The sequence below is a fragment of the Heteronotia binoei genome, chromosome 5, assembly GCF_032191835.1.
Source record: "Heteronotia binoei isolate CCM8104 ecotype False Entrance Well chromosome 5, APGP_CSIRO_Hbin_v1, whole genome shotgun sequence".
Lineage (NCBI taxonomy): Eukaryota > Metazoa > Chordata > Lepidosauria > Squamata > Gekkonidae > Heteronotia > Heteronotia binoei.
The window spans coordinates 132444604-132471189 of NC_083227.1; the positions used below are offsets into that span (position 1 = coordinate 132444604).

At 38.0% G+C, this 26586-nt stretch overlaps 1 protein-coding gene across 1 annotated transcript in view; it reads left to right on the top strand.

Moving 5' to 3' along the window:
* The window catches only part of TRPC7 (transient receptor potential cation channel subfamily C member 7), a 255159-nt gene extending 229025 nt beyond the window's left edge, over positions 1–26134 (top strand). Inside the window, exons 10-13 of the mRNA XM_060240416.1 lie at positions 7433–7510; positions 17433–17486; positions 23520–23595; positions 25791–26134. Of these exons, the coding sequence (XP_060096399.1) occupies positions 7433–7510; positions 17433–17486; positions 23520–23595; positions 25791–25933 (351 nt within the window). The 3' untranslated portion in view covers positions 25934–26134. The remainder of the gene's footprint in view (positions 1–7432; positions 7511–17432; positions 17487–23519; positions 23596–25790) is intronic.
* Positions 26135–26586: the final 452 nt, after the last annotated feature.

Consider the following 26586-nt stretch of genomic DNA (forward strand, 5'->3'; position numbering starts at 1 on the left):
TTTGATTGTAAGAGGCAGCAGACTCTGACTGCAAGGAATACAAAAAATTAACAGAAAAACTGCGTGACAAGGGAATGAGATATAGATGGATAATACCTGAAGGCTTGAGCTTTGAACTTCAAGGGAAAAGATTCACAATTACAAGTACAGAAGAACTGCATAAATTTTGTAGAGAGAATAAGGAATTTGCACCATGATGGATTATAAATTGATCTCTTGGAATGTGAACGGACTAAATTCATTACATAAAAGAAGGGCAACGTTTCATTGGCTTAAAAAACAAAATTGTAACATAATTTGTTTACAAAAAGTGCATATTAGGCAAAAGGATTATAAATTTTTATGGAATAAACAATTGGGACTAGAATTTTGTGCATTGGCTGAGCAGAAGAAGAGAGGTGTAATTTTTTTATATTAAACAAGAATTAGAACCGAAATTGGTATTTAAAGACAAAAATGGAAGATATATAGCGGTGGAAATTACATCGAACACTAAAAAAACTTTATTGTTGGGAATATATGCTCCAAATGGGGCTAAAGACATTTTTTTAAAAAAAAAATATTTTACAACATCTTGATGAAGTGACCTATGAGCAAATTTTGATGATGGGGGACTTTAATGGAACAATCCAGAACTCATTAGATTGAACTGGGAAGAAGAACAACAATAAAGAAGGGAAATTGCCAAAATCATTTTTTGAACTGATAAAACAAGAAAAATTAGAAGATATATGGAGGAAGTTCAATCCAGTTGTAAGAGACTATACCTTCTTTTCTGCAAGACATAATACTTTTTCCAGAATTGATATGATATGGGGCACTAAAGACTTAAGCCTTATAACAAAGAAAATAGAGATCTTGCCGAAGGTAGGTGCAGATCACAACCCAATATTGTGGATTACAAAACTGTCTAGAAAACTAAAAAGATGGAGATTAAATGAAGACTTATTACAAAATAAAGAGACAGCGACATCTCTGGAAAATTAAACAAAAGCTTTCTTTCAAATAAATGATAAGGGTGATATAGCTTTCCAGACGGTGTGGAATACGTACAAATCTGTAATGAGAGGGATACTGATTACACTAAATAATAAGGATAAAAAACAAAAAGAAAAGCAGATGTTGGACATTCAAAATGAAATAAAAAAAAGAAGGGGAACTGAGGAAAAGACCAGGGAAAAAGAAAATTATAAGAGAGTTTGTAATATTACAAGCACAAATGAGACATCTGTTAAACAAGGAGTTGGAATGGAATTTGAAAAAAACTACAACAGAAATCCTTTGAAGGTGCAAATAAACCTGAAAAATTTTTAGCTTGGCAACTGAAGAAAAAGAGAGAAAGTAAAATAATTAATAAAATTGTAGCGGAAGGAGGAGAGAAAGTAGACCAAGAAGGAATAAAGAGAGAATTTTTCAAATATTACGCCTAATTATTTAAGGATGTGAATGTAGATAAAGGAAAGATGGAAGCATATTTGCAAAAGGTCAAAATAGCACCCTTAATGGAATATATGAAGAAAATTTTGAATGATCCAATTGAACAGATAGAAATGGAGGCAGCAATTAATGCAATGAAAATTGGGAAAGCACCGGGGCCAGATGGATATACAGCAAAAAAATTTAAAACCTTTAAAACAGAATTAGTACCGAGACTTCAAAAATTGATTTATATTATAAGAACGGAAGGGAAAATACCAAGTACATGGAAGCTGTGATTTAATTGATTCCTAAAGAAGACAGAGATGTAAAGAATTATAGACCGATTTCCTTACTAAATAATGATTATAAGATATATACAAGAATTTTAGCAGAAAGACTTAAACAATATTTGATCAACTTTATAAAAGAAGACCAAACAGGATTTCTCCCTAAAAGGCAAATTAGAGACAATATTAGAACTGTTGTCAATGTTGTAGAATATTATGAGAGATGTCCAGAGAAAGAAGTTGCATTATTCTTTGTGGATGCAGAGAAAGCCTTTGATAATTTGAACTGGGACTTTATGTTTGCAGTAATGGAGAAAATAAAATTAGGGGAAGACTTCATAAGAATGATAAAAGCAATATATACTGAGCAACGTGCGAGATTATGTGTAAATGCAGATCTTACAGATGAAATGACAATTAGCAAAGGTACAAGACAAGAATGCCCGTTGTTGCCATTGCTGTTTATAATGACTCTTGAAATTCTTTTGATGCAAATACAAGATGATAAAAAGATAGAAGGACTGAGAGTTAAAGGACATTCTTATACAGAGCATTTGCAGATGATATTATGTTTATAAATGAAAATCCTTTGCAAGTAACACCTTTGTTGCTAGATAAAATACAAGAATATGGAGAACTGGCGGGACTTTATATTAATAAAGAGAAATCAAAGCTTCTATGTAAAAATATGCCAGTGAACAAACAAAAGGAGCTGCAGAAATTAACTGGATGTGAAGTAACCCCTAAAGTAAAATATTTGGGGGTGGAAATTACAATGAAAAATATTGATCTGTTCAAAAATAATTATGAGAAGCTGTGGCGTAAAATGGATGAGGACATGATAAAATGGAATAAACTTAATTTGTCATTGCTTGAAAGAATAGCTGCAATTAAGATGAATATTTTGCCGAGAATAATGTACTTGTTTCAAACTATTCCGATTGTGAAGGATAGTAAACAATTTAGTAAATGGCAAAGGAAGATTTATGAATGTATATGGGCTGGGAAGAAACCAAGGATCAAAATGAAAGTATTAATTGCTAAAGAAAGAGGTGGTTTTCAACTACCAGACTTAAAACTGTATCATGATGCAGTTTGCCTGGTGTGGATAAAAGATTGGATGATGCTGTTGAATAAAAAGCTTATAACGTTAGAAAGTTATGGAAATAAATTTGGCTGGCATGCGTATATGCATTATGAGAAGAAAAAGTTGGATGGTCTTTTTTCTTACCATTACATAAGGAACAATTTGTTAAATACTTGGGTGAAATATAAGAGATATGGTGATGAAAGAAAGCCATTATGGATAGTACCAGCAGAAGTGATAAAAATAACAGTTGAGACGGATGAAGGAAAGCAGCTGTCGTACAATCAACTATTGAAAATACAAAGCGGCAAAATAGAATTAAAAACTGCTGAAGAGCTGAATAATAAATACGATTGGTTCCAGATGCAGCAAATAAAAAGTTTGGTGGAAAATGATATTAAAACTGTAGGAATTAGACGAGAACGAACTGAAATGGAGAATGTCTTGCTTGGAGATAATGAAAAATTAACCTCAAAAGTATATAAATTATTGTTAAAATGGTCTACAGAACATATGAACATATGAAGCTGCCTTATACTGAATCAGACCCTTGGTCCATCAAAGTCAGTATTGTCTATTCAGACTGGCAGCGGCTCTCCAGGGTCTCAAGCTGAGATGAAGATGAAGTAGTGAAGTCTTAAATGATTAAATGGGCAGTTAATGTAAATAGAGAAATACAGATGGATACTTGGGAGTATTTATGGAAAAACTCTATGAAAATTTCAACATGTCAGAGTATAAAAGAAAATTTTTACAAGATGATGTACAGGTGGTATATGACTCCTAAAAAATTGGCAAAGATGAACAATAAGATTTCAGATAGATGTTAGAAATGTAAAAAACATGAAGGTTCTTTTTACCATATGGCTTGTGAAAGAGCAAAACAGTATTGGCAGATGATTCAACAAGAAATTTCTAGAATCTTGGGATACAAATTCAAGAAAGTGCCAGAGATTTTTCTCTTGGGATTACAAATGGAAAAGTTTCCAAAAGAAGATAGAACTATAATATGGTATATGCTCTCAGCTGCTAGAACATTGTATGCACAGCTGTGGAAGCAAGAAAAAATACCAGAAAAATGGGATTGGATAGTTAAAGTTATGACATGGAGTGAAATGGACAAATTAACAAGAACTTTAAGAGACTATGATTTGGAGGTTTTTAAAATGGAGCGGAAAAAATTTAGAAGATATGCAGAAAAAGAGTGGAAAGTAAAAGGACATTGGACAATTTTTGATAATGATTAAGTCTTAGAAGAAAGAAGAATATTAAGTTTTGGTTATAGTAGTTAAGTATATCTTTAAATGTTAGTTTTTGATAATGATTAAGATTAAGTTTTAGAAGAAGATAGAGTATAAATATTGGTTCTTGATTAGAATAGAGTACCTTTAAATATTATTATTTTGAATTATTATCATCAGCGGGAGCCAAGTAACGGGGGGGGGGAGGGTAATTAGAAAGTAATATAGGGGATGGTGGTGAAAAATGATTAAGGATGTAGAAATAGAAATTGTTACCTTATGTTACCAATGTTTATAAAGACTGGGGAGGGGAGGGAAAAGGGTAATGTATGGGGAAGGCATTAAGTGATTATTAATATTTTATTAGTATTAGATATGACTGCCATATGTTACCAATAAAAATTGCTTTAACCCAAAGGGACCTGGCTGGGAAGTGGCCGCTGCATGCTTCTTCCTCCATTTCCATTTGCAACGGAGGAAAAAGCATGTGGGCAGCTGCTTCCCAGACAGCCGAGTCCCTCTAAACTGGGGAAGTGGCTGGGTGAAGGGCGGGCCGAGCAAGAACACTTGGCCCGCACCTCGCCCAGTCCTTTCAGAACTCGAGAAAGGGCCCTTTTGTATCTTTCTCCTGGGGAAAACATTCTAATTAGTAACAAACAAATTCTGTGAAAATTATTTGCACAACATGAATCTAGCCTATGTTATGCATTTTCCAGCTATATATCTATCTAGCTAGCTTTTGCCCTTAAGCACACACCAACTTTTATTGGAATTGTCTCCTTATATATGGAGATAAGCAGTGGTGGGCACTTAAGGCCTGCTACTAGTCTTATTCCAGACAAGAAATCATAGAGCAAATAATCATCTGTGCAAGTCCTTAACATTCCAGAATCCATGTTTAGGATGCTGTGAATAGACTAGCTGCATTCCTATACTGGATATATTACCTGAATGCCAACAATAAATACTCAACATATGGGGGTGGAGCCATGAGTCAGTGGCAGAGCATCCACTTTGCATACAGAATGTCCCAGGTTCAGTCCTCAACCTTGCCACTTAAAAGGATTGTGCATCTGCTAATGGGAAAGACATATGAGAGAGGCACTGCCAGTCAGAGTAGACAATACTGACGTTGATAAAGCCATGGTCTGATTCAGTATAAGATAGCTTTATTTGTTCATAATAATGGGTTCCACAAGTTTACTATTGGTGGTCTGCTTAGTAAACTGTAAGAACCATTGTGTTAAACAAGGAAATAATCTGTTTGGTAATCAATAATAAATCTCTAAATGTCATGGAAAAAAACTACCTTCTGATTTCTGCCACTGAAAGGCATAAGAGCAGGACAGTTTTTTCTTAGCAGTTGACAACCTTGCTTGTGATTTAGATTTTATAATGTTTATTGATTTTAACGACAAAGAAAAAAAAACAGAGCAAAAGATACATAAAAGGGGGGAAGGGCATTTGCAGAATGGGAAAAACAGAAAAAAGTACAAATATATCAATTATAATTCTACCTCCAAATAAAATACCCAAATCATTCTACTTGCAAGTATAAAAGTCTCCATATATTTTACCATCCTTTCTTTCATTACAGAAAATTTTTACTAAACTAATACTAGCAATATGAATCTAAACAATTCTTCTTGAACACAAATAAGTATAAAAGTTAAAAAAAAATTCAAAACCATCTCAACACAAATTTGTCTGATTTAGCTTAACCCTGTTATAAGCATAAACTAATTTGTTGGTTTAACAATATCCTTATAAAAATAAGCACATAAAAGCATATCTTTATCCTTAACTAATTAAAAAAAAACTTAATAATTTGTCTATCTCAATAGAAACAGTTTCTCCAAAGTAGCATATTAAAAACAAATCTACCAGATTACAAAATAATTATGCTATCTGCCTTTTTATTTAGTCCAACTCTTGCATCAATATGAGCAATTTCACCAAATAAACATACTAAGAATAAATCTGCTATGTAAAAATAAATGTGTTGTCTGCACTCTTTAGCATTGATCCAAATTAACTGTATATTTAACTAAAATTTTAACAACACCCTTCCTTCCTTAGGATCTCCCTTGTTCTTTTAAAATCACATATCAATTCATTATTAATAATTCCATATTTGTTTACCCACAAGAAAAACTAAAACTCAGGAATGCTTCTTTCCAAAATTTAAAAACTTTTGAATTCCTTTAGTTTCTATATCCATATTACACCAGAGAAAACCAACTTAACGTAACCCAGACATCACACTTTGCCTTTTAAAATCGCATGTCAATTCTTATGGAGGGTTCCATATCTAACCATCCACAAAAAGGGGAAAAGTTCAAGAGTCCTTCTTCCTAAAAGATTTCCACATCTTAATTTGCTGGTCGGGATACACCTTCTCTCTTCTCAATGTGGCCTGCCCTCTCGATAATGAGAAGAAGAAATCAACGCCATTTCTTTCTCTCAACATGACTTCACTCAGTCTTGATTTCCGGTCTTGTTTTGTAAGTGCGCCATAGGGATCCATTTTTCTGTTCGTTTCAGAGCGGATCACTTTTCCATTCTAATTCCGCAGATGTCAGCAGAATCTCTTTAGTACTCAGCTCCTGTAAAACAACCCATTAGCCAGTGGAATTGAAAGTTCACTTACTTGTCAAGTAGAATTACCACAATAGAAGTAGAAAGGCGCTACATCAAAAGCTTACTGAGAAAAGCGAAAGTAAGCAGTTGGGCGTTCATCTTTTTCTGCTGCTGTGCCAGCTATCATGACTGCAATACCTCGGGGCATGCAGGAAGCACAGGGGCAGCCGCCGCTGTACCCCTAGCTCCCCGCAAAAGTCCCATGTCGAAGAAAAACCCCTCCAGGGCTTTCCTATAGAGGCGCCACGTCTGTGATGCCCCTCCAACAGCCAGATTCAGAGGTGCCGCAGGAGGATGATCTGCAGACACCCCTGAAGGCAAGATGATGTAACCCGGAACCCCCCCCCCCTTGCTTGTGATTTAGACCGGTTAAGCTTCAAGAATGGCCTACACACTGGTTGTACACTGCGTGACAGAATATTGCCTGTCCTTCTCTAGTATGGACACACACACATAAGAATTCATATCTCATTAAAGCAACAGGACAAGTTTCTGTTTTCCCAAAGTAAAGGGTCATTTTCAGAAACACATAGCAAGCAGAATAAGAGAAATCGAAGTCATTCCGTAATTCATAACTTTAGTTTAAGATGTGGATTTGTGTTTCACAAACAATACTGGAACTTTTTCATTGCACACTCTAAATATTCATTGCTGTTTAACAAAAATGTTATCTTCTGATCTTTTCTTAGTACTTGGGTTCTAAAGCTTTCATTTAAAAAGTTAATTATGATTAAACTTGTTACATCTGTCTATTTCAGAAAGTTCATTTCGAGTCAAGTTCTCAGATTTCAGATTTTACAGTGAAGAATGCCTACAACAAGCCTACAAGATACCAGGTAAAAGAAATATAATGATATGGGGTTTTTTTGGGGGGGAATTGTGTTGAGGGCCTACTTGCATGTTTTAAGATTCAGTTTGATCCTAAACTTACTTGTGTGCAAACCATATTTAAATAGAGCTTGCTTCTTAGTAAATATGTTTAGAATTACAGTCTTTGTGATTATACATGACTTCATTCCTTACAAGGCACAGAAGTCGGCTCAAAAGACCATTCCAAGGAATCTAGTCCTCATGATACTATGTAGGACTGCCAACTTTTAAACTGTCAGATAATATTATTTAGCTCTATTGCATGAAAAGCTTCATCTGACCATTGCAACATATCAAACCTCTATTCAAAAGGACTTTTGGGGGCCAGTTGTCAACCTTAATTCTAAAGGATACAAGAAGTGATATGGTAGCACAATGCATGGCACATTCTGAATGATCCAAATCGACAAATCTATATTGCTGCATAGCTGAATAGTTACTAAATTATCTATTTTATACTAAAGCACACTATATTTAACTTCATAATTCAACATATTATGAAAAATCTCATTCAAAATTTATCCTAAACTTTATATCAGAACTAGGAATAAGACCTGTTGTGAGGAAAAATACAACAGGCTCTAGAAAGAAGCTCTAGGTGAGTGCCCTCCCACCCTTACTTTCTTCTCACCCCCCCCCCCCCACTGTTGGTGTCTTCATACCCACCCTTCCAACCACCCCCAAAACGCTTCTTCCTCTCAACTACCACTGCACCCTTGGCAAACCACTACTCCCCCACCTGTGACATTCACTCACAGCACCCTTTCTGTCTTCCCACCCACCCCACAGCTGAAACAGATGCTGGCTCCCCCCCCACCACATGTGTGTTTGTGTCCCCATGTTTATGGTGGCTCAAAGCCCTGAAAGAGGCCCAGAATGGAGATAAGGCAGAATAATTATGGGAGCTGCAGGGGGGCATTACAACAGCCACACAGACACTGAAGTTCAGCAGTGCATTTTTATCACCTTTTCCTGTCATATTCAGCTTCGTGGCATTTAGCATCAGTATCAGCTTGTGGGGTGACCTGGGTTTTTTTTGCCTGGTATACCATAGACTATATGCCTCAGGGCGGCCATTTTCTATAGGCAAATTGATCTGACTTCAGCTTTCCATTTCCCACCCCTGCTGCAGCCTCTACCTGGAAAAAGTGAAGTCTTTCTTCACAGTGTGGACCAAAGCAGGAGGGAAGTGACCTCAGCAGGGGATGACAAAGAGTCTAGCCTGCAAATCAGCCATTTTCTCCAGGGGAAATGATCTCTGCCAGTTGGAGAGCAGTTATAATTCTGAGTGATATCCAGCTGTCACCTGGAGATTGGCAACAATGGTTCCCCATGAGGAAATGGCTGGTTTGGAGGGTGGAGTCTATGGTATTGTACCTGTCTGAGGTCCCATCCCTCCTCAAACCCCAACCTTTCCAGGTTCTACTCCTCAAATCTCCAGGAATTTCCCAACCTGGAAACCCTATCACCTTCCCAGCAGCAGTATCAAGCAGTCAGGTGTAGGGTTGCCAACCTCCATTTGGAGCCTGAAGATCACCTGGGATCACAACTGAACGCCAGACAACAAATCTTTCTCCACCCTGGAGAAAATAACTGCTTTGGAGGATAGACTCTATGGCATTCTATTCAGCTCTCCCTTTACTGACAGAAGCAACCTTGGTTGCCTATCAATAACCTCTGGTTAGCAGCTCCCCAGTGGCCCAATCCTCATCTGTCCTGGGGTGAGGCTGAGGGGAGAAGGGAGAGAGGGAGTGACAGGAAAGAGGCAGCAGTATACTCAATCCTGAGTATGGCCTCTGAGAAAATGCTTCTAGTGGGGCCAGGCTTTGCTGCCTAGTTGCATTATGGCAGTGGCAGCAGCTCCTTGACTATTTTGGCAGTTTTTGGAGGCTGCGTGTGCTGGAAGCCTGTCTGTGTGGGCCATTGATGGGGAGGCAGAGGTCTGTTGCTGCCTGCAGCTGCGATGCCTTTTGTGAGGCTGCAGTAGAGTGGCAGCCCTTTCTGAGGCTGATTGAGAGAAAGGACACAGAGAAGTGTCGGAGATGTGTCTGTCTCTGAGGTAAGACTGTTTTGGTGGTGTGTTCAACAGTTCTGGGCCTGCAGTAGGTGGGGGCAGGGGATTCAGCCAATGAGAGGCCAGAGATGCTGACTGAGCCATGATGGGCCAATGGTTTATGGAGTGCCTGGAATGCACCCCTAAGCCAATAGAAGAGCTCCATTTGGCCATTACCAAAGGTCTTTATTATGGAAAGGATATTAAAAAAGGAATAAGAAAGAAACTTTAGGACGGTTTTTAACATTTATTTTGACTAGGCTAAACAATTAAATAGTGTCTTACTAGTAGTATTTAAATGAGAAATGCTTATTTCCTCCAAGTTCTCATTGATGTAATTTATTTAGGGCTAAACTGAAGTAACACCAAAACAATCCTGAGTATAATGGAGGGGAAGGTGACTATGGAGTACTATTTGACTCCAACTAAAGTCCAAGCACGCCTTAAATTCACTTTTGCTGGGGCTGTTCACAAACTTGGAAGACACACAAGAAGCAAGACTGCAGTTCAAGAAGTTCTTCACATGAATAAATGGCTTTGTATTTTGCGCAGTTTTACAGCAATCAGGGAGTGTTTCTGTGAGAACAAGGGGTCAGACATTAAAAATCTATGCACAGGGAATGTCTCCTTATCTTCCCACCCTTCTTTAACGTGAAGCCCTTTCTCCCATTGAAACTCTAATCCACTGCTGTGAATCATTGAACAGAACACAGCCCAAAAAGCATCCAAGAAACAGAAGCGTAGTAATGGTAGACAGGCCACTCCTCCCCTACATTTGGTGATGTATGTGTTGTACATTTGAATGGTAGAAAAGTGGGAGGAGGACTGTTCTTTAATCTGGAATCCAGCTCAGTAGTATTATGCAACACACTTATGTCCTGAACTACATAATCAACAGCAGTTATATTTTCAATACACTAATTTTAACTCTATTTTATTGTATTATGCATTATTTTTATTAACTCTATTTTATTTTTAACATTTTGTTATTGTCCTGCCAATCTACCCAATAAGATAACCAAAATGGCCAATCCCCAGATGGGGGGAGGGGATTCCCTGGTTTGGAGGCCCTCCCCTGTTCTTTAGGGTTATCAGAAAGTGGGGTGGGGGCTGAATGCCTGCTGGGTTCTCCATTATGCCCTATGAAGACTGGTCCTGCAGGGGTGTCAAACATGTAGCCCAAGGATCAGATCAGGCCCCCAGAGGGCCCATATCAGGCCCGTGAGCATCTGTCATATGCTTCCTTCTCTCTCTCTTGCTTCCTTCTACATCACAGCGTGCTTTGTCAGGCTTGCTCAATCACACAGAAGCTACAGAGCAAAGCCTCTGTTTTCTCCATTGACTGACCAGCACATGAAGCAACTTATGTATAAAAGCTCAAATGCCCAGCCATTTCATGTTTTCCCCTGAGCCTTAGGCTCAAAGCACTGACCGTGAGATTTTTGTAATGAATGTCAATAAATCATAAGTAGGTTTGCAGATTACAGACACACCTGAACAACACCTTAGCAGCATACTCAAGATTGCTACAGCACAGACATAGTCTCCAGATTTTGATGCAATAATTCAAAGCAAGAGGTGTCAGTACAAACTGGGAACCAACCTCCCCATCCATATGGGTTCATGGTTCAGTTCATGGTTCAGTGTGGGAGTATGGTGTATAGCCTTAAGAGGACCGGGTGACGAGATAGCAGGATCAGCAGGATCAGCTGTGTGATAAGCTGTGCGGGGTGTAAAGAAGCCTTGAAGTGCCGTGTGGAAAGTTACCTGTCGGAGTCCAGCTCTGACACCAGTGGTGCAAGAAATAAAAACACAAGGGAGACATCTCATAAAGTACAAAGCATACAAGAATGAGCTGCTCAGGAAGAAAAGAATCTCTCAAGAAAATCTCTCTCTCCCACGCCTCATCAGCCCCTCCTTTATTCAATTCATCACATTACCAGCCGTAGCCATACACACACACACAACATCAATTAACTTTCCACACGGCACTTCAAGGCTTCTTTACACCCCGCACAGCTTATCACACAGCTGCTCCTTAAGAGGACGTCACCCCGTCCTCTTAAGGCTATACATCATACTCCCACAGTTCAGCCCTGAACTCAACAGCAAGAACACTGTTCATGCCCATCCCTAGTTGGTACTATTGTTTTTCTTTTTTCATTCAAGTTGCAGCTGACTTATAGTGACCCTGTAGGGTTTTCAAGGCAAGAAGTGATTTTGCCATTTCCCACCTCTGTGTAGAGACCCTGAACTTTCTTGATGGTCTCCCATCCAAATACTAACCAGGACTGACTGGCTTATATTCTGAGATTTGACAAGATCAGGCTAGTCTGAGCTGTCCTAGTCAGGATAGTTGATACTATAGAAGCTGCAATTTCTTTTATTCCTTTTGTTGGTTTTTTAAAAAAAATATTAAAAACTATCCATATCTGTTATGGGAAAAATGCCGCTACCTGTTGTCCTTGGAGCACAACTTTGGTGGAGGCTAGGAAAGGACTGCAGCACTGTTGCCTGTTTCCTCAGGCTGCCAACAGGATAGTCTTAGTAGAGCTCCTCTATTTGTTGGTATCAGCACCATGCATTTGTATCCTTCATTTTCCAAATATAGTCTGGGATATGTTTGTAATATTTCTGAGTTCATGTTAAAAACTACCAGAATGAAGGCTAAAATACACGTTATGTTTATGTGATGTGAATCAGGTCATGTGTGCATGACCCACATAGGAACTAATCTTTAAAAAAACTCTGTCACTCTGCTCAGCTCCAAATGCTGCAAGTGGAAAGCAGAAACAGCTCTGAAGGGGCTGAGGATGGAGCATTGGTGAACCAGTGCAGGAGAGAAGCCAGAAGATCCTCTTTCCCCTCAAAGCACTTTGATCACATGAAATGATGGACAGTTTTTTCAAGGTTAGAGCCTACATGAATCAGGCACCCATGTACTGGCTCATCACAAACAACCTGTACTTTTGGCCCTGAAAAATCACTTTCAACAACTTTAAAATTAAGAACTAAAACACTTTATACAGCAGCCTTTGGGACTTCTTCTAGAACAAATTAAGATCATGTGATCTTAGGGCAAGTCCACAAATTACCATTTCCCTAACTGCAAAATATAAGGGACTGTCTTTACAGTAGGAAGGAAAACAGGAGAGCCAAATGCTTCAGGGAGAGAAAGGTAATCCATAGGGTACACTAACATTGTCAGTTTCCATGCCAAATATATCTAAACTGAATCACCAAAAAAGCCGGAAACAATAAAGATCCCCTGAACTAAAAAAGCCATGTCATCTTCTGCATGAATCATATTTAACCTTGAAGTAATTATAGAGAATAAATTATTCTTTTCAAAAGGGCATAATTATAGTACCTGGTAGGTTGGGACCTATCTAGCTGTACTAAACCCAGAGGCTGGAAAGAGACAGCTGAAATAACTACTTTTTTCCCTTTGATTTTTATAATGCTCTTACCGAGCTCAGTCCCCAAAGATATATTATTAAAAATGTCAGATTCTGCCAAGAACATGAATAACATTGTCACAGTAATAGGAAGTGCAATGTTACGGACAAGGGTAGCTAGCCAAAGGGATGAGACAGTAAAGATCGATCCTATTGTATGGACAATAATGAGTTTCCACTATGAAGAACAAAGCAATAACTGATCATCCTTGTTTAGAAGAAGAATTGCAGATTTATACCCCGCCCTTCTCCCTGAATTAGAGACTCAGAGCGGCTTACAATCTCCTATATCTTCTCCCCCCACAACAGACACCCTGTGAGGTGGGTGGGGCTGAGAGGGCTCTCACGGCAGCTGCCCTTTCAAGGACAACTCCCACGAGAGCTATGGCTGACCCAAGGCCATTCCAGCAGGTGCAAGTGGAGGAGTGGGGAATCAAACCTGGTTCTCCCAGATAAGAGTCCGCACACTTAACCACTACACCAAACTGTCTGATGGTTACCTTTTTAAAACAATGGATCTGTGGTATTAGATGATTAATAAACAGACCTCATTTTGGGCAGGAGCTCACAGGAGGGGAGCTCTGGAACCTCTACATTTTATTGTGCTCTTTCTTTCTTACCACCCTCCAAAAAAAAATACTTGCTTCTGGGCTCCATTGTTCAGACTCCATGTGAGAATTTTGCTGAACTCTAAGATTTGACAAACTTTCTAATATTTTTCCCCACAAAAAAAAGGGAAAATAACCACAATATATAAAGCAGATAGATGGAAATCTTCATCATGCCATACAAGAGAAAGTAATTTTAAAAGTATGATGGGAATACAGTTTTATTATGACAATTATAATTCAAGAAGCATTTTAAGGTAAATGCTGAGCTGATATAATTTAGTACACCTTCCGGTGATGTCAGGGGTGTGTGGCATATGCAAAAAGAGTTGCACTAATGAGCTCTGGCACCTCTTTTTCTATGGAATGACCCCTGTTAATAAATATACTGAAATAAAAGCATTGTGACAGCAAAGAGAAGCATAAGAGGACAGCAGAATGTTGCTCTACTGACCTCTTAGTAATATAGTCCATATGATTATATAGTTGTGCATCCCATAGGGAAAGAAAGATGAGTGTCCTATTTCCTAGTACCATATTTCAAATTGTTGAATATGAAATACTGAAGTCACCTTTCTCCCCTCCACCTCACCCCCCACCCCAGACATATGCTGGCTTCAGTATGAAATCTGGGGAAAATCACTATAAGAAAGCTTGTGCATTACACATTTCATTTGTTACCTCTATGTTCATATTTTTGGGGAGCATTTATGTTTTTTCCCTTCTTCTTCCTGGGATACTAATCCCTTTTTCTCAATGGAATGGCAGAACTCATGTCATATTGCAGAACCCTAAGCACAAGGCATTTTTAGTTTTCTTTTCCTCAGTTTAGTCATTTCTTTTCATATTGAGAATTCTGTGTCTTTCATTTACAAAGCCTTCTTAGTCTATCCTTCCCAACCTTATAAAGTAGATTCTCTGCTAGAGTAAAGAGACAACCCTCTGGATGTTTTCTCCTGAGGAATCCATTTTTAACAGTTAACAGTGCTTAAGAGTGGCAGACTTTAATCTGGAGAACTGGGTTCAATTCCCTACTTCCCCACTTGAAGCTAGCTGGGTGACCTTAGGCAAGTCACAGCACCCAGTCTAAAAATAAGTATAGTGGTGCTAAAAAAAGAGCTACAGCCTTGCAGGATTGTTTGGCTATTCCACATAGAATGCCATATGATAACTATTAACAGTTACACAAGTGCACCAAAACTCCTTCCTACCCTCGAACATGGATAATAAAAACATTCTTATAATTAAATCTTTATAGTCCAGATTCTCAGAGTAAGCACTACTGAGGCAAATTTCAATATAATCAAAGCAGAAGAAAGTTAAAACAGTTTTTTTAAAAAAGGTAAAGGTAGTCCCCTGTGCAAGCACCAGTTGTTTCCGACTCTGGGGTGATGTCGCATCACGATGTTTTCACGGCAGACTTTTTATGGGGGGTAGTGGTTTGCCAGCCATAAAACAGTAAAATAACATTCAGAAGAAATAAAAGCCCAACAGTAACAAACAAGCAGTAAAATAATAAATGTAGTAACATGAAGAAGACCAATAGCAGTAAAATATTTAAACCAATGGCAAAGAAGATGAATTAACAAGTCAAAGGTATGCGTGTGAAGGAATCTGACAAAAACACTCGATAAAATCTTGGGAAATAAGAGAAATTTTTTCTTGTGCCAGAGCTTGGGACCAGTTAACTTCTTGTAGGGAAGGTTGCTTCCTCAGCTTAAATGAAATGTCGCAGTTAACCTCTAGGTTTTGAGCAGTACCACATTGGAATCCACATAAAATTGTAGGGAGGGAGCCAAGCTGCCACAACAGAGAAGGCCCCATCTGCAATCATCACTCACCTAGCTTGACTATCCAGCAGCATACAAAGTAAAGCCTCTGCAAATGATTGTAGCTGATAAGCAGATTCATCCTGGAGCTGGTGGACCTTTAGAAATTACCCTATTCCCAAGCCATTTGTGATCTAAAATGAAATCGTCAGCAATTTGAATTGTACTCAGAAGCAAATGGCAGTCACTGTGGCTCTTCTAAAACTGCTGTGATTTGTTCCCTATAACTGATGCCACCCAACGGTTTCACTGCTGCATTAGCACCAGTAGAACCTGACCAAATCCAAAAGGCAGCCTTCTAGAGAGTGTTTTGTAGAAATATGAACCTGCATGTGATCACAGCATGAATAACTGCAGCTACTGCTTATCAAGGAAAACTCAGAGGTTATTTCTAGGGCTTTTTTTGTAGAAAAAGCCCAGCAGGAACTAATTTACATATTAGGCCACACCCCCTGACATCACCTTTGTTTTGCACAGAGCTTTTTTGTAGCAAAAGCCCAATATGAACTCATTTGCATAATAGGGCACACCCCCTGACACCAAGCCAGCCGGAACTGCATTCCTGTGTGTTCCTGCTCAAAAAAAGCCCCAGCTATTTCTAATATTTTTGCAGGCACAAAGATTTATTTGGAGTGTAGTTTTCCTGCCTACCCCCTCTCTTGCAGCAGCACCAGATGCTTCCTGATACTATGTTCCTGGAGGAGAACTGACCCCACTAGAACTGAATACAGGGAGTGTTTCAGGCTGCAGTGGGGGTAGGAATCACTCTGTGGACAGAAATCCTTGTGCCAACTGAAATGCTTAGTTAGGATCAAAGCCCAGGGAGGCTATACCAACCAAAGTTGGCTAAAGGCACTATATGCCATAGATGAGTCTAGAAACTACAGTTGTACAGGCAAATCTAATAGCATCCATAAACAGCAAAAAAAAAAAAAAAGTCTTTAAAGGGCAAATCATCTAATCCAAATACAGTTTGGCCCTGTTCACACAGCGTGTTGAGTCCGTGTTAAACTGACCTGGTTCTGTTCCGAATATCTTTGTTCCGGATATTATCGATCAGACTGCCATACTGCAATTCAAATCACTCCGTGGTGAAACCGTCTTCTGCCGTCCACACGACGGCATCATGCCGTTCTTTTTCCTTCCACTTTTATGTGCATTATGTGCATGCACTCATTATGCGCACATGCACATAGGTTAAAACATTATGTGGTTATGGAGTTATGCGCATATCACTAAGTAGTAAAAAAAAATGGTGACTGTAAACTGGATGTCTGAGGCTCCTTTTGCTCCGAGACAGCCTTCAGACATCCAGAAGCTGGTTGAGAACTATCCAGCTGGGGAAACTACGAGGTGAAACTGGAGAACTCAAAAACACCGCAAAGGAGCAGGCAACAAAATACTCCGGTTCCGAGAAGGATTGGGCTACTATGAGTTAATACCGGGAGGCAGATGTTGCTGTCTTATCAGCCACTTTTAACCCAATATGAAACAGCAGCGACAGCTGATTATACTGTGTGTCTGAACAGCCCCTTAGACTAGTCAGTCCCTGACTTGCTGTATCTCTGACCACTTCAGTCTTAGCTGGATTGAGCTTCATTTTATTAAGCACCTATTAATAATACATGCATACAAATATAAACATAAAGCTGTATTTTCTGTTTTTATTTTTGCTTGGAGACACAAAATTAAGATGCAGAAGTGAATTTTTGAAAAAGTGATTTTTTGAAAAAGTTACTCAGTATTGCAATTTTGGTGGTAAACAGTATGTTAAACTATGGTGAACAGTGAGGAGATGGTAGCATTTTTGCATCCTGATTTGTTATTTCCCATTCCCCTTTCCTTTTTTTAAAAGTCCCTCCTTTTGAAAGTTATTTATTTTGGGATTCAGTTTTCCCCATTTCCCCCCAAAAAACATTCCTTAATTTATGTTTTTTCAGATGGCAACACTACTTCCCAATGGATTCTACCACCATGGTCATCTCCAGCATATAGTATGTGCATTGTACCTCATGTATTCTCCTGGAAGTAACCCTGTCTCGCTTTGCCATGCAAATATGCCTTTAATCTTTGCATGTGTAATTTTTATGAATTTAGCTCTTTTAAACTAGCTCCAGCTATTTATCTACACTTATCTCTACACATTATGCCCTTATGTTTCTTCAAACCAATTGTCCAGTATTTGTTTTCCTCTAAAGAAGAATGCATATAAAATGCTGCATCCTTTTGGCTGCAATCCTATGCATTTTGAGCATAAGCTATACTGAATACAGCAAGGTCTGTTCAAAGCAAATATGCATATGGTTGGGCTGCATAGTTAATAGAATGAATACACTTAACTTAGTTGTAGGAGTGTAGGATACCATATTGCAGTCAACAATCATGAATTCAAAAGTACTATCTATAGCACTGTAGATTATCTACTCTAAATCTTTGAGTCCATAGGAGAGACATTTGCTTCTGGGATAAAAACTGAACTTCTGGAGAGGGTCTATATATCAAGGGCACAATCCAGACAATGTGAAGCACTTTCATGTCCAGCTGGTTTCAGTGGAAGTAATTTAAGGATGTACCTACTTGTTCCACTGAAATCAATGTGACCTAAAAGTATTTCACCCATGCTTGATCAAGTACCAGTTCTCTTTGTTTAATCTTCATAGAAGAGTCTTATACCTGTGGCTCCAAAATAGTGTCTATGGCCTTAGGAAATCACCTGAGATTTGTAGCCATCCTGTTCTATCTGACATATACATTCATTTTGCACTTCCAAAAGGGGATTGCTGCAGGCAGAAAAATTATTTATTTTTTAAAGAAATTGTACCCCAGCTTTCCTTTAAAATGAGCCATGTCAGTTTACATGAATTTATTTTTTTTAAATAGTAACACAACAAAGCAATAAAGACCAAACCATCAGTAAAACTTAATACAAATATCTGAAGTATCACCAGGCTAAATTATACAAAATGCACCAGATGAACTTGGGATGGGAGTGAGCTCCATTATGGAGTACCCCTACAGGAAAGATAGCTGTCTACTTATCCTCTGACAACAGGGAGATACAGAGTAGGGTTAAAGCAGATAACTTTAATTGCTACAAAAGTTCATATGAAAATAAACAGTTCATATGATGATTCAGTCCGTAGAACCAGCTAGAAACCCATGTGCTTGGCATGCAGATGGCCCAGGTTCCGCCTCTGGCATTTCCTGTTAATGAATCTCAAATAGTAGTGTCAAGAAGACTTTCTCTCTGATATCCTGGAGAATTGCTACCATCAAGAGTAGACAATACTGTGCTAAAAGGAGCTGTGGTCTGTTGGTGTAAAACACTTCCATTAGTTCAGCTTCTTTCAAGATTGGTAAATATGTTCCCATTGGATTCTCTGAGTGAGTAGTCTGGGTATTGTATTCCAGACCAGTTGATGTTTACAGATGTATTTCAGAAGGCAGTCCTGCAGAGACTACATGTGCAATCACACAAGAGATTTGCCCTGATCTAGCCACGTCAGATGTAATGTGCATAATCACACATGCACATCTGCTCGCTGAGTCCCGCCCATATTTACCTCATTTTAGAATGGGATGGGACCAGATTAAATAGCTACCAGGAACTTCCCAGTAGCAAATCTCTAAAATACACGCAGGGCATGTTTCCCAGCTGTCTGAACGGCTGGGATGCATGATGCACCCACCCGGCATGTGAAGGAGCAGTCTAAATGCTCCTCTTGCATGTGTGCTGCCCACGCCTCTCCCAGCAGCAGGGCAGGAGCTGTGGGATTGACACAGCACACATCAAAGAAAACCAGCTTTTTCAGAGCTGAGATATTGCCACCCCAATGTGATCCCACCTTACATTTCAGGAAAGTAATCAAGCCTGCATAGAATCAGAACATGAGTAGCAGTTGCAAGGTCATTTCTGTAAAAGTCAAATAGTTACCAACTATTCAGTGCTTGGAGGTGAGATCTGTGCACAGAGTTCCCTACTTGTGAGCGCTTTACCTGAGAGGAAGTACAGAACAGTATATGTCATAGGAGGCAATTTATTTGTACAGGTAAAAGAAATGAAATTGGAAGGAGTTGGGTAAAGTGAACAAAAAAATCTCATTGCATCCTCCTTTTAAGTCCTCAACCTTGCCACTTAAAAGGATTATGCATCTGCTAATGGGAAAGACATCTGAGAGAGGCACTGCCAGTCAGAGTAGACAATACTGACCTTGATAAATTCATGGTCTGATTCAGTATAAGATAGCTTTATTTGTTCATAATAATGGGTTCCACAAGTTTACTATTGGTGGTCTGCTTAGTAAACTGTAAGAAACATTGTGTTAAACAAGGAAATAATCTGTTTGGTAATCAATAATAAATCTCTACATGTCATGGAAAAAAACTTTACCTTCTGATGTCTGCCACTGAAAGGCATAAGAGCAGGACATTTTTTTCTGATCAGTTGACAACCTTGCTTGTGATTTAGATTTTATAATGTTTATTGATTTTAACGACAAAGAAAAAAAAACAGAGCAAAAGATACATAAAAGGGGGGAAGGGCATTTGCAGAATGGGAAAAACAGAAACAGAAAAAAGTACAAATATATCAATTATAATTCTACCTCCAAATAAAATACCCAAATCATTCTACTTGCAAGTATAAAGGTCTCCATATATTTTACCATCCTTTCTTTCATTACAGAATTTTTTTACTAAACTAATACTAGTAATATGAATCTAAACAATTCTTCTTGAACACAAATAAGTATATAAAGTTAAAAAAAAAATTCAAAACCATCTCAACACAAATTTGTCTGATTTAGCTTAACCCTGTTATAAGCACAAACTAATTTGTTGGTTTAACAATATTCTTATAAAAATAAGCACATAAAATCATATCTTTATCCTTAACTAATTAAAAAAATACCACTTAATAATTTGTCTATCTCAGTATAAACAGTTTCTCCAAAGGGGCATATTAGAAACAAATCTACCAGATTACAAAATAATTGTGCTATCTGCCTTTTTAACAATTAGTCCAACTCTTACATCAATAGGAGCAATTTCACCAAATAAACATACAAAGAATAAATCTGTTATGTAAAAATAAATGTGTTGTCTGCACTCTTTAGCATAGATCCAAATTAACTGTATATTTAACTAACATTTTAACAACACCCTTCCTTCCTTAGGATCTCCCTTGTTCTTTTAAAATCACATATCAATCCATTATTAACAATTCCATATTTGTTTATTGTATATGTATAAGATGTTGTTAGCCACCCTGAGCCTGCCTAGGCGGGGAGGGTGGGATACAAATAAAATCTTACCTTACCTTACCTTATCCACAAGAAAAACTAAAACTCAGGAATCCTTCTTCCCAAAATTTAAAAACTTTTGAATTCCTTTAGTTTCTATATTCATATAGAAATTATTTTCATAAGAAACCAACTTAATGTAACCCAGACATCACACTTTGCCTTTTAAAATTGCATGTCAATTCTTATGGAGGGTTCCATATCTAACCATCCATAAAAAGGGGAAAAGTTCAAGAGTCCTTCTTCCTGAAAGATTTCCACATCTTAATTTGCTGGTCGGGATGCACCTTCTCAATGTGGCCTGCCCTCTCGATAATGAGAAGAAGAATTCAACACCATTTCTTCCTCTCAGCATGACTTCACTCAGTCTTGATTTCCGGTCTCGTTTTGTAAGTGCGCCATAGGGATCCATTTTTCTGTTCGTTTCAGAGCAGATCACTTTTCCATTCTAATTCCGCAGACGTCAGCAGAATCTCTTTAGCACTCAGCTCCTGTAGATTTGAAAGTTTGCTAGCTTTCAGCATAAAAGCTCCCATTTGCTTTCTAATCAGCTGCATTAATGAGTCGAGATCCTGTCTCAGAAGTAATATTCCATAAGATATCTTTTTTATAATACATTTCGCTTGGCAGTGCCATTTTTCTCTGTCAGCAAACTCAGTCTCTTAATCCAAGTTGAAAAGTAGCTTCAAGATCCTGTTAAATCAACATTCCACATCAGCTCCAGCTGAGATTTCAAATGTTATCATTTCAAATGCAGTCAGGCCACAGGGACAGATCTCTCTAGAATATATCTCATTTATGTTCAGATCATATTGCAGCCAAATAGAGGTCTCTTTAACATATGTCCAATGATAATCTGGGTCGATTTAAGTATTTGTATTCAATCCAATTCAAGTAATTACCGATACTTAAGATTGCTCGTAGACTTTTCGAGGCCTAATTTGCAAGAGGAAATAGGCATATAATCAGCCTCTATCCCTTCTTTTGAACTAACCGCTCGTTGTTATGTAAAACAACCCATTAGCCAGTGGAATTGAAAGTTCACTTACTTGTCAAGTAGAATTACCACAATAGAAGTAGAAAGACGCTACATCAAAAGCTTACTGAGAAAAGCGAAAGAAAGCAGTCAGGCGTTCATCTTTTTCTGCTGCTGAGCCAGCTATCATGACTGCAGAGCCTTGGGGCAGCCGCCACCGTACCCCTAGCTCCCCGCAAAAGTCCCATGCCAAAGAAACACCCCTCCAGGGCTTTCCTATGGAGGCGCCACGTCTGTGATGCCCCTCCAACAGCCAGATTCAGAGGTGCTGCAGGAGGACAATCTGCGAACACCCCTGAAGGCAAGATGACGTAACCCGGAAGCCCCCCCTTGCTTGTGATTTAGACTGGTTAAGCTTCACGAATGGCCTACACACTGGTTGTACACTGCGTGACAGAATATTGCCTGTCCTTCTCTAGTATGGACACACACACATAAAAATTCATATCTCATTAAAGCAACAGGACAAGTTTCTGTTTTCCCAAAGTAAAGGGTCATTTTCAGAAACACAAAGCAAGCAGAATAAGAGAAATCGAAGTCATTCTGTAATTCATAACTTTAGTTTAAGATGTGGATTTGTGTTTCACAAACAATACTGGGACGTTTTCATTGCACACTCTAAATATTCATTGCTGTTTAACAAAAATGTTATCTTCTGATCTTTCTTAGTACTTGGGTTCTAAAGCTTTCTTTTAAAAAGTTAATTATGATTAAACTTGTTACATCTGTCTTTTTCAGAAAGTTGATTTCGAGTCAAGTATAATCCATATTTTTTTCTTAAAGATAACTTTCTGTACTGTTGTAATTTCAGTATCACATTACAATGTTATATACAGTCAGTTGAGGCTATTTTGTTTTTATATTGCCTTGTCAAAGTGGAAGGGCAATTTTAAACATTTAAAAATATTAAATAATAAAACCATTGCTGCTGTAGGATATTCTTTTTCACAATTTGCTGTGCCTTTTTGTTTTCTGTTCACGGACCGTGAATTCACTGAGCTTCATCTTAAAGACTTTAGGTTAGATCCAGGTATTAATCAGTAAAAATTCTGCTAGTCATATATCTCCCCCCTCCTTCTTGTTTCCCCATTTCCAATCTCCAACCCTGAGAAATGTGATTTTCAGTTTCAGGATCATGTAGAGTAATAGCTACATAGGTGGCTAGTCTGCAATAAAGAGAGAGAAGGGCCAAAATCTTCTTTCCTACTTCTTCCATCAGTGGATGTCGGGAGCAATTGTCTCTACCTCTATAGATGCTATTCCACCACTCCTAGGAATGTAAATCTTTCTAGACTTGTTGTTAGGGGGAAGAAGCTAGCAAATATACCTCCAAATTGAATGAGTGTTACTCATGGTGCACACAGCCACAGAATCACCCTGAATCTTGAGTGCAAAAGATATAGATGTTGCTAGAAATTACATGAGAATGACCAAGGACCAAGAGGCAGTTGCTCCAGGTAAAATAGTGGCATAGTGACCTTTGTTTTTTGCATATTATGGTTTCATATCTAATATACAATTGAAGAGTTTTAAGCCTCTATCATTCAGTCCACAATCCAATATAGTTGTGTGCTCAAGCTCATCAATGGTCTTAAACATGAATAACTGCACTAGATTGTGGCCCTAAAATTAAACAGACATGGTCAGACAACATCATTCCATTTAATCATGTTAATTGATTTTTTTCCCAGAAAATAATGAAGAGACTTATTAAACGATATGTTCTGAAGGCCCAGGTGGATCGAGAGAATGATGAAGTTAATGAAGGCAAGTTCTTTTAAATTTATTGGTACTATATCATAGACAAAGTTGAAGTCATGACATTTTATTAACAGTGTTTATGACAATTCAGTTGTCAATCAATTAAAGGTGGTGAAAGGATTTCCCCCCCCTGAAAGCATTTTTCACCAAGCAGAAAGGAAAATGATAAAATGTTAGCCTCAGAAGTATCTTAGACTTTGAATATAGCATCTCTTCCATTATAGTTTTTATTAGAGGCTTCAAAGAATATGTTGCCTAAATCATACCAGCCATCCCTAGTGCTTTGCTAGAGCACAATGGTACAGAACTCTGGTAAGTGAAAACAGTCACTAAGAAATGTCCAAGTGAATCAAAACAGAAATCATGCTGATGTTATTAACTCTTTCTTAGAGTTCAGCAAAATAGCATTCAGAGAAAGTCAATGAGTCAAGTGATCATATGCTAGAGAAAGTAATCACTGTGGCCAAACTTTTAAATGGAGTTTTGAAACAGCCCTTGTTGGGCAATGTAGAAATTCTAAATAATATCTGAATGAGAAGAAATTTTATAGAGAAGCAAAAGAGGACAATTCTTACCAGTTTCTTTTTATATGTGGCTGGCTGGCTAGAGACAGACAGACAGATGGGTAGATAGATAGGGGATGGATGGATGGATGGATGGATGGATGGATGGATGGATGGATGGATGGATGGATGGAGGTTCCAGTGCCTTCTGTCTGCTAAGTGAATAACCATACTCTGATGAAGGACAGATTACTCTGCCAAAGGAAGACTCCTGTCAGCGGAAGAAAGTAATGCAATCCAACTTTTAACCTTTCCACTTGTTTTCCCCATAGTAGTGCTCAGTGATAATACAGAAAGAACCATTGATTGGTGGTGAACAGAAAGCCATGCATATAAATGGGAGTTGAAAAATTATACATGTGTGTATGCAGAAAAGGAAAGAGAAACCATTGCATAATTATAATGCAGCATACACACTATATATACATAGGTACAATACTGAGCAATATCATTAATATATCAATAAAAAGGTTGACAGCAGTTATCACAAATTTTCAGGAAATTAGAACAAAATAAGTTAAGAATAAACTTAGCCTATTTTTTTCAAGTATTAGGATAATTTAGGCCAAATATTAGAAGTTACAACTTTAACCCATTTCCTATACTTTTCATATGTTGTCAATGTGAAATGTTTCTCCCATTGTCATTGGTTTTCCCAATAAACAAATTTGAAACATCATTTTATGCCATATGCCACTTACACAAGTGATATAAAAACAGGCATCAATTTTATGGTACTAGTTTTGTCAAATGCATATGGTTGAAACTGCCATTTCCATTTCAAAGAGGAAAATCCATGTGAGAAACAAGAATTTTTAAAATCAAAATAATGTGTTTATGACATTTAATTTCATTTCAATTTGTATCCCGCAAGCGGTCTCAGGGCTGGTAGCACCCCTACTCATAAGTTTTCAAAAGAAAGACTGGTAATTGGTGGTGATTGGTGATTGGTGCCTGGTGGTGAAAAGAAAGCCATGTATGCAATCAGAGGCTGAAAACAGTATCATTTCCTAAGAGTTCTTATGCAATAAAATGATACCTGTGCATGCAGATTAAAACATTTTAGAGTAATGACTGTATTTTGTGGATTTTATTGCTGTCAGAATTAGTTTCTTACTGAAGTCACCATCCAATAAAAGTTATTCATCATTAATTCACTGAACTTGGACTTTCTCGCAACTAGCTTCTACTGGACTCTTTCTCTTATCTTAGTTCTGTTTGGGGTCATAATGAATAGATGTCCTTTTTTCATGCATATTTGTTTCTTATTCCAAAATTAATACACACTTAGGGAGTTGTCCTTAGGGTCTCATGCAACTATAGCGCCATCCTATGTGAAGTCTATGCAGAGGGTCTATGCAGACCCTTCTAAACCTATTGGCTTCAATGGACTTAGAAGGCTACCTGTAACTCTGCTTAGGATGGAAGTCAGGGCTAGTCACTTAAGTAAGCCATAAAATAACTGCAGCTCTTCCACAAATTACATGGTTCAAAATTCTTTGTAGATAAGTTTGGAAACTCCCACATGTGAAAGAGCGCACACAAGAGATGGCAGGAAAGATGCAAGGGATAAATTAATCATTCTGCTAGTTGTTATGTATTCCATCCTATTAAAAATAGTTTTTCTTTTAATTTTAGGCGAACTTAAGGAGATTAAGCAAGATATTTCAAGTCTGCGCTATGAACTTCTAGAAGAAAAGTCACAAGCAACTGGCGAGTTGGCAAAACTTATACAACAACTCAGTGACAAGTTTGGGAAGAACTTAAATAAAGACATTTGATGGTGGACTAATAAGAAACACTTTATTATTTCAACCAGCATTCTAAAGGAGCAAAAGCTGTGCAAGACGAGTGCATCAAAAGCTCTGTTTTTGCTGAGTAATGGTTATTTTAGAGGCACTGTGCATTAGCCTGGTTTATTGGGTGAAGCCAATGATCAATTATTTCCTTTATGATATAAAGGTGACTTTTTTTGTATCAAAGCAGGCCTTTTGACATCAGAATTATATGTGTAACCTTGAGAAGATAACTTTGGTTGTTCTAGATACCCAAAGCAACTTTTGAAAATTGGGAAAAAAGCCAGATCTTCATAGCGATAAAGCGGCAAACAGTAACCAAGGATCAAAAGGCATAAATGCTAAGGAAATGACACTGAAAGGTGTGGAAAGAAGAGGTAGAGAAATGTGTTCCAGAAAAATTCATTCAAAACTTGCAATTCACAAATTTTCATTTGTGCAGCCACTATGAATCCTAAAAAAAAATAACCTCTACCTGGTGTAGTGTAGCAACTCAGAGTGTGAGCTGGGAATTTCCCTGGTTCAGATCTCATTTTTAGTTAGAGCTATATGTTATCTTAGAAAACACATGTTCCCAAGCTTGCCCTTGCTAACACAAATTGAGAACAAGAGAAACTTGCAGGGGAAGACAAGTGACC